The 15,722-nt window shown below is 39.5% G+C and overlaps 1 protein-coding gene across 4 annotated transcripts in view; it reads left to right on the top strand.

The window, feature by feature from the left end:
- The first annotated feature begins 4,142 nt into the window (after positions 1–4,142).
- The window catches only part of CTTN (cortactin), a 35,483-nt gene continuing 23,903 nt past the window's right edge, over positions 4,143–15,722 (top strand). The window contains exons 1-4 of one of the 4 annotated variants that reach the window (XM_034769730.1): positions 4,143–4,343; positions 8,782–8,865; positions 9,311–9,384; positions 11,805–11,934. In XM_034769730.1, the coding sequence (XP_034625621.1) occupies positions 8,782–8,865; positions 9,311–9,384; positions 11,805–11,934 (288 nt within the window). In that variant the 5' untranslated portion in view covers positions 4,143–4,343. Of the gene's footprint in view, positions 4,344–7,614; positions 7,634–8,762; positions 8,866–9,310; positions 9,385–11,804; positions 11,935–15,722 lie in introns of those variants that run through there. The other 3 variants (XM_034769732.1, XM_034769731.1, XM_034769729.1) reach the window with 3 other exon arrangements.

Genomic DNA, 15,722 nt, shown 5'->3' with positions numbered 1-15,722 from the left:
AACAGTGTAAAACTTTAGAGCCTACAAGTCCATTCAGTCCTACTTCTTATTCTGCCAATCGCTAAGACAGACAAGTTTGTTGACATTTACGGGAGATAATGCTGCCCGCTTCTTATTTACAGTGTCCCCTGAAAGTGAGAACAGGTGTTCACATGGCACTTTTGTAGCTGGTATTGCAAGGTATTTACGTGTCAGATATGCTAAACATTCGTATACCCCTTCATGCTTCGGCCACCATTCCAAAAGACATGTTTCCATGCTGATGACGCTTGTTAAAAAAATAATGCATTAATTAAATTTGTGACTGAACTCTTTGTCAGAGAATAGTATGTCTCCTGCTCTGTTTTACCCACATTCTGCCATGTATTTCATATTATAGCAGTCTCAGATGATGGCCCAGCACATGTTCATTTTAAGAACACTTTCACTGCAGATTTGACAAAACGCAAAGAAGGTACCAATATGAGGTTTCTAAAGATAGCTACAGCACTCGACCCAAGATTTAAGAATCTGAAGTGCCTTCCAAAATCCGAGAGGGGTGAGATGTGGAGCATGCTTTCAAAAGGCTTAAAAGAGCAACACTTCAATGCCAAAACTACAGAACCTGAACCACCAAAAAAGAAAATCAACCTGCTGCTAGTGGCATCTGACTCAAATGATGAAAGTGAACATGCGTCAGTCTGCATGGTTTTGGATCATTATCGAGCAGAACCCATCATCAACATGGATGAATGTCTTCTGGAATGGTGGTTGAAGATGAAGGGATATATGAATCTTCAGCGCATCTGGCACATAAATATCTTGCGAGGCCGGTTACAACAGTGCCATGCAAACGTCTGTTCTCACTTTCAGATGACATAAACAAGAAGCGGTCAGCATTATCTCCTGCAAATGTAAACAAATTTGTTTGTCTGAGTGACTGAATAAGAAGTAGGACTGAGTGGACTTGTAGGCTCTAAAGTTTTACATTGTTTTATTTTTGAATGCAGTTATTTTTTTGTACATACATTTGTAAATTCAACTTTCATGCTAGAGATTGCACTACAGTACTTGTATGAGATGAAGTGAAAAATACTATTTTTTTACTGCACAAATATTTGTAATAAAAATATAAAGTGAGTACTGTACACTTTGATTTCAATTACACCCCAGCATACAATATATTTTAAAATGTAAAAAACATCCAAAAATATTTAAATAAATGGTATTCTATTTTTAATCGTGTAATCATGATTAATTTTTTTAATCACTTGACAGCTCTAATTTTATTGTTTCAACTGATATCTGGAAAGTAATTCAATAATGTTTAAGGTGTATCCTTCCACTTTCCACTCTGAGTAAATTAAACACTCAATGTCTTATTTTGCATAAAGGAAAATGGAAAAAGGCCTGTTCTTTTCATTAGTTTGAGTAACTTTAAAGATTTCTGGCCATTAGAAAGCTATAAGAACAAACTGCCTATATTAATATATTATTCTCATATTCTGAATTTTGAATATCTGAATATTTAGAGGAAAATACATATTGCAGTGGTACAAGCATAAGCTAAGCCACTCTAAGAGAACCACACTGGGACTTGCACCCGTTTAAACTGGTTTTCAAATCAGTGCAGCTTGTGTGTAGATGAAAGGTAAGCTTCTATAGTTCATTTTTCAGTGATGAGATGTTTCAACTTGTCCTCCAAGGCAACAGCTGCATGTTCAATGTGATATGAGAAATGGAAAAATCGTGTGAGTGATGTTTTAAAATGTAAACTGAAGTGTTATGTGATTGTCTTTCCTTGCATAAATGAGCTTTCATTTTCTAGGTCAGCCTGGATACATTTCTAATTGTGGAGAATAATTTTCTCACTAGCAAGAGATGAAACTAAAAAAAAAAAAAACTCTCCCTTTCTTTACCTGGCCTCCAGTTGAAAAGTGTGCTGTCCTAAAGCTGTAAAGATTTTTACAGCACTGAAATGAGGGAAGCTGGCCATAGTTAATTTCTATTAGAGCATCTGGAAAGTGGGGAATTAATACTGGGGAATTAGTCTCCCATAGAATGTTGTGGGAACATTTTCACATGGGGTATTCAAAATGACAGATGCTAGTTCATCTAAAACGGGGAACAGTTGTGAATTGGTAGGGAGATTGAGTAGAAGGACAAATAGAAAAGTGATAATGCTACTGATTTTTTTTGTTGTTGTATTAACTTTTTAACAAATCTTTAATATAATTTTAATTTAAAGTTTGACCACCTCTCTGTACCACCAAAGAAAAACATAGCAGCAACATGCCATTCTTAATTTTATGTAGGAACACTTCTTGAAGTGTTAGAGTAGATAAATCTGAGCCTGAATTTTAAGTAAAATAGATTATATATTTAAAAGTTTTGTATATGTCATTATGCAACGTGCCAAGTGTATTCCAGATGCTTTGGCTACAGTAGCTGTAGTAAAATTGAAAAGTTTGTGCATATCACCAAGAAGTGAGCACTTCATTAGTTGATTTAAGAAAAATGATAGCAGGCAACTGAGAAAACTTTAAAGAAGTAATTTCTTGGCAATTTTAAGAGCAGGAACAATCTCTCATACAGAAAACATAGTTTACCCCCATTCAATCTTATCTCCCTTCTTACCTTCCACTAGTTTATAAATAAAAGCCCTTTGAAAGAAGGGTGACAAGCATTTTCTACCACTCCTGGGCCTGTAGGCTATAGAAATGTATTAGTCTTTAAGTTGTATGATCAGAGATCCCTGTTTAAAACCACTAATGAATTTATGAGACAAAATAAACTTGGATTACCATAACAGCTGCTTCCCCTGGGGAAAGTGCAGCCTGGACCTAGATTAACCTACTACAATGGCTGCTGGAGGTCTGACAACTGTAGTGTAAAAGACTGCTGGTGGTGTACCTTTGTGGAAATTGAGACTGTTTTATAGTAATACAACTTAAATTTTGTTTTAAGGTCCATGGAAAGCACTTCAAATAACCCTTTTTTACAACCCATGTAATTGAAATTCATTTTCAAATATTGTATTGTCTGATTCATGTGGCACCCAGATTTACAAGTCTAGTTCATTTGAAAAGAGAGACTTTTCTCTTTCCTCTTTATTATTCAGCATGAGGGATGTGTTTTACATTAGGAACTGAATTTCTATCTGCCTCCTGTTTTTTCTAAGACTATGGACAACTAGAGAACTAGCATGATACGTAAACACATCAGGCAAGTAAAACCACCTTATTAATTGAGGTTGAGCAATTTGTACTCAGACTTTAAACCAGTAGCATTTGTTTAATTCAAACGCTCAATTGATCTGTGGTGAAAGGGCGAGGGAAGAGGGGATTTTGATTAAAGTGCTTACTGAATCTTTATTAAAGACATGAAAAAACACACCATATATACCAGGGCCTTCCACCACGACCTTCCACAAAATCAGGAAGGACATGATCTGACGTTTGAAAGTACTAAGGTACCTACTGCCCCTCCAGGGAAGAAACAACAACGCAAACACCAAAAACATTTTCCAGTCTGGGTCCTCTATAAAGCTAATTTTAAAATTGGAATAAAGTTTTTAATGAGACATTTAGATTATCCATATTTAATGTCCCTTCTTCAAATTATAACAGTCCTGCCTCACGGTAACATTTTTATTTCCTTGTCATTTGTACGGTTAAATTCACGCTAACCAATATTGTTGCAATGGGGTGGGGGCGATACTCTGTAGAGCTATCACGTTTTATCCTTTGGCAAGAAAGTCCCCACTTTTTGCTTATTTTATAGCCGTTTAAAAGGCGTCTCGATATTAGTGTTTTCTGTGGGTCCCCCTATTGCCACAGTATGTATCTAAGCGCTCTCCCGGAATTTGCAATCCTTCGAGACTAGTACTTTCATGTGGCTCATTCAGGTTATCCCAGTTTGACAAGTCTGACTTGTTGAAATAAACTCCACAGAGCAGCAGAAGGAAGGCCCGCCACCAGAGAACTGCTTAGGATGCATGAATAATGGGCTCTGGAAAGCTGCCGGAGGGCAGAGAGAGTGAGACGTGCGAAGCGCAGTGGAGATGGTCGGTTTCCCGGAGTGTGGTCTAGGGAGCAGCTCCGATCCCAGAAGCAACGATTCTTGCGTAGACAAAGGGATCTGGGAAGCGGCGGGGATAAGCAGACGGGGGGACTCGGGTAGCGCCGCTCGGGGCCCCATCAGCCCTGAAGCTTGTGCAGCCATATCCCACCTCCTGACGTGTGATGAAAGAACAGGAAATGGGAGCCTGGGAGAAGCGGAAATTGCAGCAGCAGCGGCAGAGCTAGGAAGCACCAGCCAGCAGCTGCAGAAGCTGTGCAGTCAGGAAGTGAGCTGGGAACAAAGTAAGTGGCATGGGCGCAATTCCCTGGGCGGAAAGCTGGGGAGGAGGATGAGACTGGCTCTATTTGCTTTCCCGTGTTCTCCCCTCCCCCCTGGGGGACGCTGCGGTTGCCTTCCTCTCTCTGCCAGTTGTTTTGCTCTTCAAAGCCGTGGGTGTCCAAAGGAAGTCAGGCCACCCCCTTTGGGGGGCAGAGGGGGGGCAACCGACCCGGGATTGGTTCACCACATCTCTCCCTATTAGCCCCAGTAAAGCTAGCGGGAGCTAGTCTTGGGCTTGCCCTGGCTTTAACTGGGGGTATGGACGACTGTGGCTGCTGAAGGTGGTGGGGTTAGAGGAGACTGTGCCCGGGTTATATTTCCTCTTACAGGCTAATCTCGCCCCCCGCACCAGGTTTTGATGACGGAGCTTCGGCTGTGTGTTGCGGTCGGAGCGGGGGATGGGGGGAGGCTTAGGGCGGGGGCAGGATACTAGCTGCCCCAGAGAGGTGTTAATTATTTGGTCCATAGCAGCTGCCCGCCCCCCCGTCACGCACTGTACAGCTACATGACTAACTTTCTTTGTTTTCTCTCTCCCCTTATCCCATCCTCCTGAACTGTGGCTGTTTATCTAGGGCCTTCAGCTAGTCCCCCCTCTCTCTGGGACATCCAAGAGAGAGAGTGGAGGGGGCGAGGGGGGCGTTGTGAACTAGGCAGTTTGAGCTTTTTCCTGGGTCTCTCTTTCTGAGATATGGAAGTGGACTTCTCTGGGATACTGGGTGGGTGAAGCAGAGAGCTTCATTCTTTCACTGGGTTTACCTGTTCGAGATTGGGAGCAAGGCTGTTGCTCATTGTTTTCACTCTGTGCCTGGGAGGCTTGTGGTAGCCATGTCCATGTTACTGTCTAAAAGCCAGTCATCCCCTACTGAATCTGGGATTAAATGCAGATGGGTGTGACTGACTCCAGAGCCTACAGCAGCTCTCTGTACAAGGCTTCTGGAGGGAATGGGGTGTCTTTCTGTAATCAGGCAAATGAGGAACAAAGCATCATTAAGCGCAGCTGACTCCTAAATAGTTTTCCTTTGGAAGGAGTCACTATCATCTGGGATTAATTTTAAGTCTGGTTTTTAACATGGCCTCTGGTGATGAAAGATTCTTCATGTGTCTCACTCATAGGTTATTTTTGTGTGTGAAAATCTCATTCATTCAAACAGTCAGAGCTTGATAGCCCTGCAGGCCTGACAATCTTTCGGTGTCTATCTGGGGTAGAAAACTGGTTATATCCTGAAGGAGACAATAAATAATTAGTACAATACGCTTGTTTTTCATTGGCTTTCTTGGTGCTTTCCAGTAGGACTTCCACAATTGGATACTGTAATGGATTTGGAGCTACTCAGTAATATGCATAGATACTGTATGTTGACCTTGTTATTTGGATGCTTACTGTGTGACTATATTGGGTTACCTCAGTAAAGAGCTGTCTGAGGAAATAGGTAGGTAGAATACTGAATGAAGGTAGGCACTTCTCAGCAAACAGAAGTTGTTAAGGGACAGTGCCAGAACTGCTAGCTTTGATTATTTTTGTCTCCTCTAACCTACAAAACTGGTTTTGACCAGATGGGTTGGGAACACTGTTTAGAACAGAGAACCTCTAGCAGGATTGAAAAGGGATCCTCTCTCAAGAGAGGGCCGTAGTTAAACTGTTCAGGGGAACCAGATCGAGAGACACAACTGCCCCTGGCTGTGCCTGGAGACTTTATGCCTTTCTAGGTTACCATCAGAGGGTGGTAAGCTGGATGTGCAAAGTCTGTTATTTTAAAATCCCGTTTTTCTTCTAATGCTTTGGTCTGTTTCGAAGAAAGCTGCGTGATCACTGGTCACAGACTTCCAAAGGTGCCTGCCCTCAGTTGTGCCTGCAGGTTAATAATGGTGTATACACACATGCCTCAGTTCCCAGAAAGGTGTGGGAGGATTGCAAAATTCCTCTTGAGATAGGCAAAGGCAGGAGTCCTAACATCTGAATGAGTACACCCTGAGAGATTATAAAGGGAAAAGAGGTACAGTTAGCCATTTCACTGTGACAGGTACCCATACATTATTTTGACTTCAACAAGCATCTCTAGATACAGCGTTGCTGACAGAGTTAATTGACTGGCACCTCCCTCTTGTTCAGGGAGCCTGTTCTTAGCCCCTTGTGGGAGAAGGGAGCCTGAATTCCTCTACCTCCAAATATGCTTTGTGGAAAACTCTGTGGCTGCTGATTCGTCAATATGATAAAAGACAGAAGTGGCCTGATAAATCAAAAGCATATATTTAGTCTTTGTGTGTTTTGAACTGCAGTTCCCTTTTTCCAGAAATTTGACCGTATGAGTCAGACACTCCTGGATACAGCATGGATCATGTTTCTCTGTAGTCTAGTTTGAAAGAGATCTGCCAGAGCAGCAACTACTGAGGAAACCTATTATGGTGGGACTGCAAATTATGCCCAGTAGGAAATGAGAGAACTTATTTGATTTTTATTATTATTACTATATCTTTGTGCCCTTTATAGTTACCCTAACAGAACTCTGGTTGGGGGAGAGGATGGACATTTGTTATAATATAGTCTCTGACCAGGATTTTTTTAAATACTGTTTATAAAAAGTCCTTCAGCTTCCAGTCTTTCTTGATTACCACTTTTAACAAGGTTTAGGAGGAAACAAATATATTCAGAGTTAGGCTTGGATATTGCTAAACTCAGAATTGATATTATTTTGTAACTTGTAGGCTGCAGTGCAAACACTGAACAGTCATGTGGAGGATCAGTGCTTCAGTGGGTTGTTTGGATTAAGAGAGCAAGAATTGGATCCTTGAAGGGACTTAAGCATTGTAACACTGAGCACCACAGCACTTAACATTTAAAGAAATATTAGTATAGTTAAAACTATGAAATAATGAAGACCTTCAATCTGTTGCATCCTATTCTTTGGATCTGATCCTGATCATGTGTGGAACACCCACTTGACTTCAATAGGAGCTCTATATCCAGAGGGTTTACAGGTTCAGGACCTTACCAAAGTTCACATCATAACATATTTGTAACCTCCTAGAAGCCCCAGCTCCATTATGGTAGGTACTGTACAAATGTGTAACAAACACAATCCCTGGCCTGAAGCACTGCAACTGTTGATTATTTCTGGATTTGAATGGTCCATTTTCCTCTGGATTGTACCTGAGGGGGAACTTTCCTTTCCTTTTCCAGATGGTATTTGTATGTGAAATATTTCACCATGAGCGACAATCATTTATAAACAATTTCTTAATTAGAAAATAAAAGGTATGTATAGTAAGACAGAATGATAGAATATTAATGAACTTTACCGTTGTACACTAGTGGAGGAAAAGCAACTTCTTCCAATCCATGTGAAATAAACAATTTGAGAGTTAAAATATATTTCCCAATCATACATTTTTTTGTTGAAATCCTAAAACATAACCCACTGTTGGCAGCAGCATCTATACTGAACCAGATTTTCAAAAATGACTAATGATTTAGGTGTCCTAACTTTGGGGTTCCCAACTTGATATGCTGCAAAAGGGTTTGATTTTTCAGAAAGTGCTGAGCACCTTCTCTCTGAAAATCAGGTTCCCTGACAGTGTCTCAAATTGGACACCCAAAATTAAATCTTCATAAAAAGACAAGAAAGCTCCTACTTCCTGATCCTAATACTTTCTTCCTTCTGCTTTATACTGAAACATTATGCAGAGCATTAATATAAGATATTAATTGATTAAAATATGTACATATCTTTAAAAATGTAGTCTGTGTACTATTATTGCATGTAAGTGAACAAATGCCTTCTAAATCAAAATGGTATTCAAACATTTTAAATTGTTCAGATTGTTTTCATAATACTTGATATATGAATCTCATTAATGTAAAACATGAAAGAAACCTACAGAATATAGCATTTAGCAATTTCTGTGCTCATCATTACTAAAGGCTAGAAAAAATGTTACTTTTAAGACAAAGTACACATATAGTATCTGAGTGTTAATGTCTTTTTTTTTTTTTTTGTGAAGCAAACTTTGATGAGCTCTGGTCAAATAGATTTTCTAATTAATGGTAGTGGTTTATCACATGTTACTAATAAATGAAGTAAGCACACACATGTTGACTCTTACCAGAAGGAACTTCCTCATTCTCTTTGAAAGAATGCCAATGATTATTTCTGGCCTTTTTATAATGTCAATAGAAAAAACACACTGAGTTATCAGTCTGGTTTGCAAATGCAACTGGACAACTGATATTATTAGTAACCACATCTGCTGTAACTGCCAATATTACAAATGTTGTCTAGTTAAATAATTTACTTCTCTAGTATATTCGGAATATTGGACTAGTCCTTAATCAACCCAGTCATAATGTGAAATGAATTTAAATGTAACTCCAGTGTGACAGTACTTCATTTGATGATGTTTCAGATGTGGAAGGCTACTGCAGGTCACGCCATTTCTGTCAACCAGAGTGATGGAGCTGATGACTGGGAGACAGATCCTGATTTTGAGGTATGGTTCCCAAACTTTATTATTTAAGTACTGATGATGCTATATAGTGAAGATAGTTCCTGCTCTGAAGAGCTACATCTAAGCAAAATATGCAGAGTAGATGGGAAATATTTGGCAACCTGTATGAGAGAATAACTAGGATTCTTTTGTGCGTGTGTGTGATTGATTAAATTGCTTTATTTAGCTGGGCAGTGAAGGAAAAAGAGAAGGGTTTAAATGAAGACCTTGTAATGATTTTGAACTGGGAGTATGTTCTATGCATTGGCGATGAAAGAAAAGACAGGGAAGTGATTGTAGTAGAAACAGGTGAATGGGGCAGTGAGGTTGTTAATTAATCTTTCTAGTTTTAGTGGCATGAGAGAACCTTAAGGCTTTCGAAGTGCTGAAACTCTGAAATCTTGGGTTAAAGTCTAATAATTTTTAACTTATTACATGTCTTTGACAGAATGATGTGAGTGAGAAAGAACAGCGCTGGGGTGCTAAAACTGTGCAAGGATCTGGACATCAAGAACACATCAAGTAAACTAGCTCTTCTTCTTGATTCCTTTGTGACTGTTAATGTAGGCAATTTTTGATAAGTTCAGATCCTTAGTAACTTACATCCTGATGGATAAAATATAAGAGACTCTCTATAGAGCATTGGTTACACAAATCCTTTCCAAAGTTGCTAGTCCTTTATGGCTGCCAGCATCTCTAGTTGTAAAATAAAATAAGAATTGATGTTATAGTGTTTTCTTCACTGGAAACATGATTCTTCTTGCCTCCTTTGTGTCTGCAGGCACCTTAAAAGTCTTGCTCTCTGGCTACAGGTTTTACAATTGCTCATTGTAATAGTCACAGTTACGCACTGGTGCTCAGCTGTGCTCAGGTGAAAAGATGTATATCACCATATGATATGTACATTTTTGAGTCAGGCGGTACACACAGCTCCATTTCCTGGGGATAGATTTAGGCCCTATATTCCTAGAATTAGCTTTAAAAATGGTTGGTCTAACTTCTAAAAATTCTGGCATGTCAAAATATATTGTAACAATATTTTAGCCTCTATCAGAAAGGAAAATGCATATGTCACAATGGACCATCAGCTCGCAAGCTTGTTTAAATGGTAAGTTGCCTTACAACCAAATTCTCAATCTCGTACTTCCTAACAAGGCATGCTTGAAATTTTAGTCTCAAAACTGACTTCTGCATTGGAAAGGTAAAGAGTGTTCTAGCTCTTCCTTCTATCTTACATATTCATAGGGCACTAGTCACTGTAGTATGTAGGTGCCCATTGTTTGCTGAAGGAGTAAAAGGTCACAAATGCTGAAAGTAAGGAACTACTGAAGTATATGACATTTTTAATAGTTAAATGGCCTACTTTGAGCAGAAAACATCTGCTCAATGTGCAGCAGTAGTGAAAAAAGCTAACAATGTTATGAACCATTAGGAAAGGGATAGATAATAAAATAGAAAATATCATAATGCCACTATATAAATACATGCTATGCCCACATGTCGAATGCTCCATGCAGTTCTGGTCACCTGATCTCCAAAAACTGGAATTGGAAAAGGTACAGAGAAGGACAACAAAAGTGGGGTATGGAACAGCTTCTGTGTGAGGGGAGAATAAAAAGAATGGGACCATTCAGCTTGGAAAAGAGATGACTAAGGAGGGGGCAGTATGATAGGGGTCTATACAATCATTAATGGTGTGGAGAAAGCGAACAGGGAAGTGTTGTTTACCCCTTCACATTAGACAAGAACCAGTGGTCACCCAATTAAATTAATAGGCAGCAGGTTTAAAACAAACAAAAGGAAATACACCTTCATAAAATGCACAGTCAGCTTGTGGAACTTATTGCTGGGGATATTGCGAATGCCAGAACTATAACTATTAGCTAAGATGATAAGGGATGCAACTTCATGGTCTGGGTATCCTAATCCTCTAACTGACAAGCTGGAAGTGGACAACAGGGGATGGATCACTTGATAATTGCCCTGTTCTGTTCATTCTCTTTGAAGCATCTGGCATTGGCCACTGTCGGAAGATAGTATACTGGGCTAGATGGACTAGTGGTCTGACCCAGTACAGCTGTTCTTGTGTACTTTAGGGATCGGTTTTACTCTCTGGAGTACATTGCTGATATTTACAGTCTAAATATATAGCAATTATGCTTCAGGCAGCTTTAAACTCATGTGGAAAGTGTCTTCAAGCTTACATCACTGGTTTTCCCCCTACACCCAGCCTCTTTTCCTATTTCCAGAGAGAGAGGTTGCGGAGGGGAAAGGAAATCAACCTACTTTCAGTTCCTCCTTGTTTTTTATATTAGGGTAATGTCCAAAAGCCCCAACTGGGATTAGGACCCCATTGTAGAAGGTACTGTTCAAATGCACTGGAAGAGATGGTCCCTGACATGAAAAGCTTACAGTCTGTTTTTCCCCTTTCCCCCCACAAAAAACCCACACTAGGAGAGAACTAACAAGAAAGAAGTGAGTAAGGGAAGAGAGAATGCTACAGTGATGAGGGCCATATAAATACCTACATAGGGTAAACAAAAACAAAATCATATTTGGTAACTAGGTAATCAACTGTTCAGGATTAATATCAAATAGCAAACTACTCCTCCCTGTTATAGCCCAAATGCAGGATGGTAGATCTTAAAATGAAGGGTTTGTTCTGGATTTTTTGTTTTTTGAAAACAGATTTCACAATGAAATGAATGTCAAACTTCTTAAAACCAGACTTGAAGTGCTTGGTGTACTGAAGGATTAAAAAAAAAAAAATGAAATGCGTATTGTACACTTAACTTTAGGATTAAAAGATAAATCCTGGTAAGATCAGGTTTTTGGGTGTAAAATTAGCACATCAAGTAGAAAGTCTTGTCTCTGAGGAAGTCTTAACGTTAACCGTGTCTATAACATTTTATTATATAACTACTGGATTCTCTGTTTTAAAGCATTCACCAGCTGAGAGAGAATGTGTTCCAAGAACACCAGAGCCTCAAGGAGAAAGAGCTTGAAACAGGACCAAAAGCTTCCCGTGGCTATGGAGGGAAGTTTGGTGTGGAACAAGACCGTATGGATAAAGTAAGTGTAAAATGTCTTCTCAGGAGATGTATTGTGGATGGGTCTGATGCTGCAAGCCTTACTCACCTAAGTTCCATTGTAGTCAGTGAGATGGGACTATTTTTGTGAATTAGGCCTGTCTATATGAGAGTTTTGCTGTTTTAATGATATCAGTACAGTAAAAGTGCCAAACTCCCTAGTGTAGATGCAGTTATATCTGTATAAAAGTGTTCATACTGCTATAGATTATTTCAGTTTGGGAATCAAAATAACTTATGGCAGTATAAACCATCTTTATTCTAGTATAACTGTGTTCACTCTAGAGCTTTTGCTGATGTAACTGTCAGCAAAATATCACACCACTAACACTAGTAAATACTTGTAAAACCTTTCTGTAGATCTAGGCTCTGTGTGATCAGGTCCTGTGTCTCATTTTATTCAAGGGAGTTAATGGGTCATCTGTGAGTGACAAAGGGAAGCCTTTTTGAGAACTGGTGCATTGGTGCTCCACACCTCTTCCTGGTCTTGTGATTTTTAGACCTCATTGCCTTGCTTATGCCATGTGCTCATTAGTAAGGCTAAGATTTAGTCATGGGTAATCTTAGTAGAAGTCATGGACAGGTCACGGGCAATAAACAGAAATTCATGGCCCTGAGTTCTCTCTCCTCCTGTAAATGTGTAGGTTTCTAAAGATTCTCTTCTAAATTAAGAAAGCACCTAGATATGAATAAATCAATTTTCTATTTCATTTGCTGCATCAATTCTTTGTGTACTTGAGACTGTCTTAGAATGAATGAATAAATAAATGTATTTATCTTTTCTTGAATTTGAAGCTAGCTCTCACTTCAAAAAAGCATGAAAAAATGAGCAGCGAGAAATAACTCAGATATCCAGAAAATGGCTTTGTATTTTAGGCAGATAGTAGTTGCAATCTTTGAAATATAAACTATTGAGTCAATATTTAAAACAGCACAATACTGTACTGTAAGAAAATTAGAGTTAAAATATTGAGGCCTAAATAAGATTACATTTTAGTTTCTTGCTTAACTAACTTTGTGTTTACCTAGCAAGATGGCTTCCAAGATACTCCATTACCTATTAAGCATATCCAACAGATTTTGGTTTGTTTGTAGGCAGGGCGCCATAGTTTCACAGAAATTTTGTTATATAAACCTCATTGTACCCTTAAAACAAACTAACAGAAATCGATGGAGAACTGGAGTAAGATAATTATTGGATTAAGTTATTAAGTCTACCTTGTGGGCTCCAAGCTCTCTAATGCTGGCTACTTATGCCTCCCCTCATCCATTTAGGATTCTAACTGAATGCATTAAATAAACAAATGCTAAGACTGCTTCTAAGGGGACGGTAAACAATTTTTGGGGGGTGGGGGGAGCTAATAACAAATATTGCAGATAGTGCTGTATTTATAACACTTAACTTTTTGTAAAAGAGCAAAATTTTAACAGTCTGGATGTCTGTCCTATCAATACTTGTGATGGTGCAAACAGATCTTTAAAATGATACCACAATACCATAGAACAGTGTTTCCCAAACTTGGGACGGCGCTTGTGTAGTGAAAGCCCCTGGCGGGCCGGGCCGGTTTGTTTACCTGCCGTGTCCGATAGACGTACTGGCTGCCGCTTCCAGCAGCTCCAATTGGCCTAGAGCGGCGAACCGCAGCCAGTGGGAGCCGCGATTGGCCAGACCTGTGAACGGGGCAGGTAAACAAACCGGCCCGGCCTGCCAGGGGCTTTCCCTACACAAGCGCTGTCCCACATTTGGGAAACACTGCCATACAATTATTTATCCTTTAAAAGACCAGTCCTTTCCTTTTCAAGGGCATCTACCTAGCTCTTCACTGCAGGCAAAATCCTGTTTCCTTTTAACTCAATGGGAGTTTAACCATTGACTTCAGTAGGCCAGGATTTTGCCCTAAAGTCTAAATGTCATAAGTTAGATGTGGACCTAACTGATCACTTGCATAACTGCATGGGTCAGAGCTCCAGGATTAATTAAAATCTACCAGAGTACTATTTCACCACGGGTTTCCAGTGGAGTGAGGTTTTTTTTAAATATACAGAGTTACATCTTTGAGTACTTGACACTTGGTATTTAGTTATGAAATAGGAAGAGAAGCTTTCCATTCTGATGTGGTGCCATGGAAGAAGAAAAAACAGATAGCGTACTGATTTAATTAGTTGAATTTGTTAAAGCAGGAAGAGAAACACCTAGCTAAACATACTGCTTAAGACTTTCAAAACAGTGCAGGGGGATTTTAGCCACAGATCTTCCACAAAGATGTGTGAATAAATTCTCTGCACTGCTTTGAAAATTCCTCCCACCCCCACTTAAAAAAACCCATTGTCACTGAAAACTAGCCACCACCCATTATCAACAAGCTACATGAAAGAGGCATACTGGGTTGGTCAGAATTATAAAGAAGTGTCTAACCTACATTTAAATCAGAGTTGGCATACAGAATTTGGCAACATCTTTATTATACTCAGATTAATAATTTCCACATTTTGTAAGTGGACAATTGCTTCATAATATTATGTTCAGCAAAGCTTCACTTCTCTATGTGTTGAGAATATAATTCTTTGCAGCTGGAGGTACTTTCAAAACTCTTTTGCTTAGCTAGCCAAGGCTTCTGGTGAACTTGTGTTCATTTAAAGAGTCCAGTGTTATATTTTATGCCAGTACTGAACTGCTCATTTCACAAGGATTTCAGGTTGGCACGCACCTATTAGTGGCTCTCTGAATCAGCAGCAAACTTCTCAAAGCAAGGCTGACTGCAAAATGTAGTTTGCTGGATTCTGGTGTAGGCTGTGCATGTCTCATTTTTGTATCGTATTATCAGTCATCTTGACTCATGGAAGCAGCTTGGGTAAGTGTTAAGAAATGTATGTGTGTGTTTCAATGATAACATGTTCACATACAATTTTCAGGCCAGTTGCTTGAACGCCTCTCTGGACTGAGTAGATAGTAGAAGTTTGAGCCCAGGTGATTCATTTAGTCAGATATTCAAGAATTCCAGTATGGAACTCCACCTAACATCTTCCTATTGAATGTCTTTTATCAGGGATGCTCAGTTGGGTTTAAAATTCCAGTGTAGTCCATATATGTCTGTCAGAGATATTAAAGCAGGTACTGTATACTACAGAGAAAGATGTTGATATGGGAATCAAGGCTTTTAGTATTTTTTACATATCCCAGTAGGCTGAGAATGAAAAATAAGCATTCCTCAATGGCTAAATGTTCAGTGCAGATTGTTCACAAAACCATCAAAAACTAAAGCACAAGTATTATATAGCTGCCAGGGTTCTGCTGATATAAGGATATGTTCACTTGAATCAAAACCAATTCTCTACCTCTCCCACTCATTTACAGATCCGTGGGTACAGGGCGGCCTGATACAGTGGAACCATTGCCATTCCACTGCATTGGACAACATGCTGTGAGCCAGAGCTAGAGATCTATGCCACAGAACTCAGCTCCTCAATCTTTGGCAGAGCTACATGCAGCAGACCTTTCATTCGTGGAGAGGAGTTGTGGAAGGGCTGTGGCAGCAGCTCCAGCCATTAGATTGGACTAGTAATCGCAGAGCCCTTTCGCTCAGCACAGGGATACTAGAAATCCTCTTCCTTGTCACATTTCCCAGTATCTGACCAAATCATTCAGTTTGGACACAGAGTGCATGGTTTGGGGATTATATTAGTGCAAATTTGAAGCTTTATCAGTAGATAGAGTAGGATGCACTTTCTAGTGTGTAATTTCATACCATCTTGTCTTATTTGAAGATTGCT

The sequence above is a fragment of the Trachemys scripta genome, chromosome 4 (genome assembly GCF_013100865.1).
Source record: "Trachemys scripta elegans isolate TJP31775 chromosome 4, CAS_Tse_1.0, whole genome shotgun sequence".
Taxonomy (NCBI): domain Eukaryota; kingdom Metazoa; phylum Chordata; order Testudines; family Emydidae; genus Trachemys; species Trachemys scripta.
The sequence above is the reverse complement of the archived record's forward strand: the minus strand, read 5'-3'. Positions and strand labels throughout refer to the sequence as shown.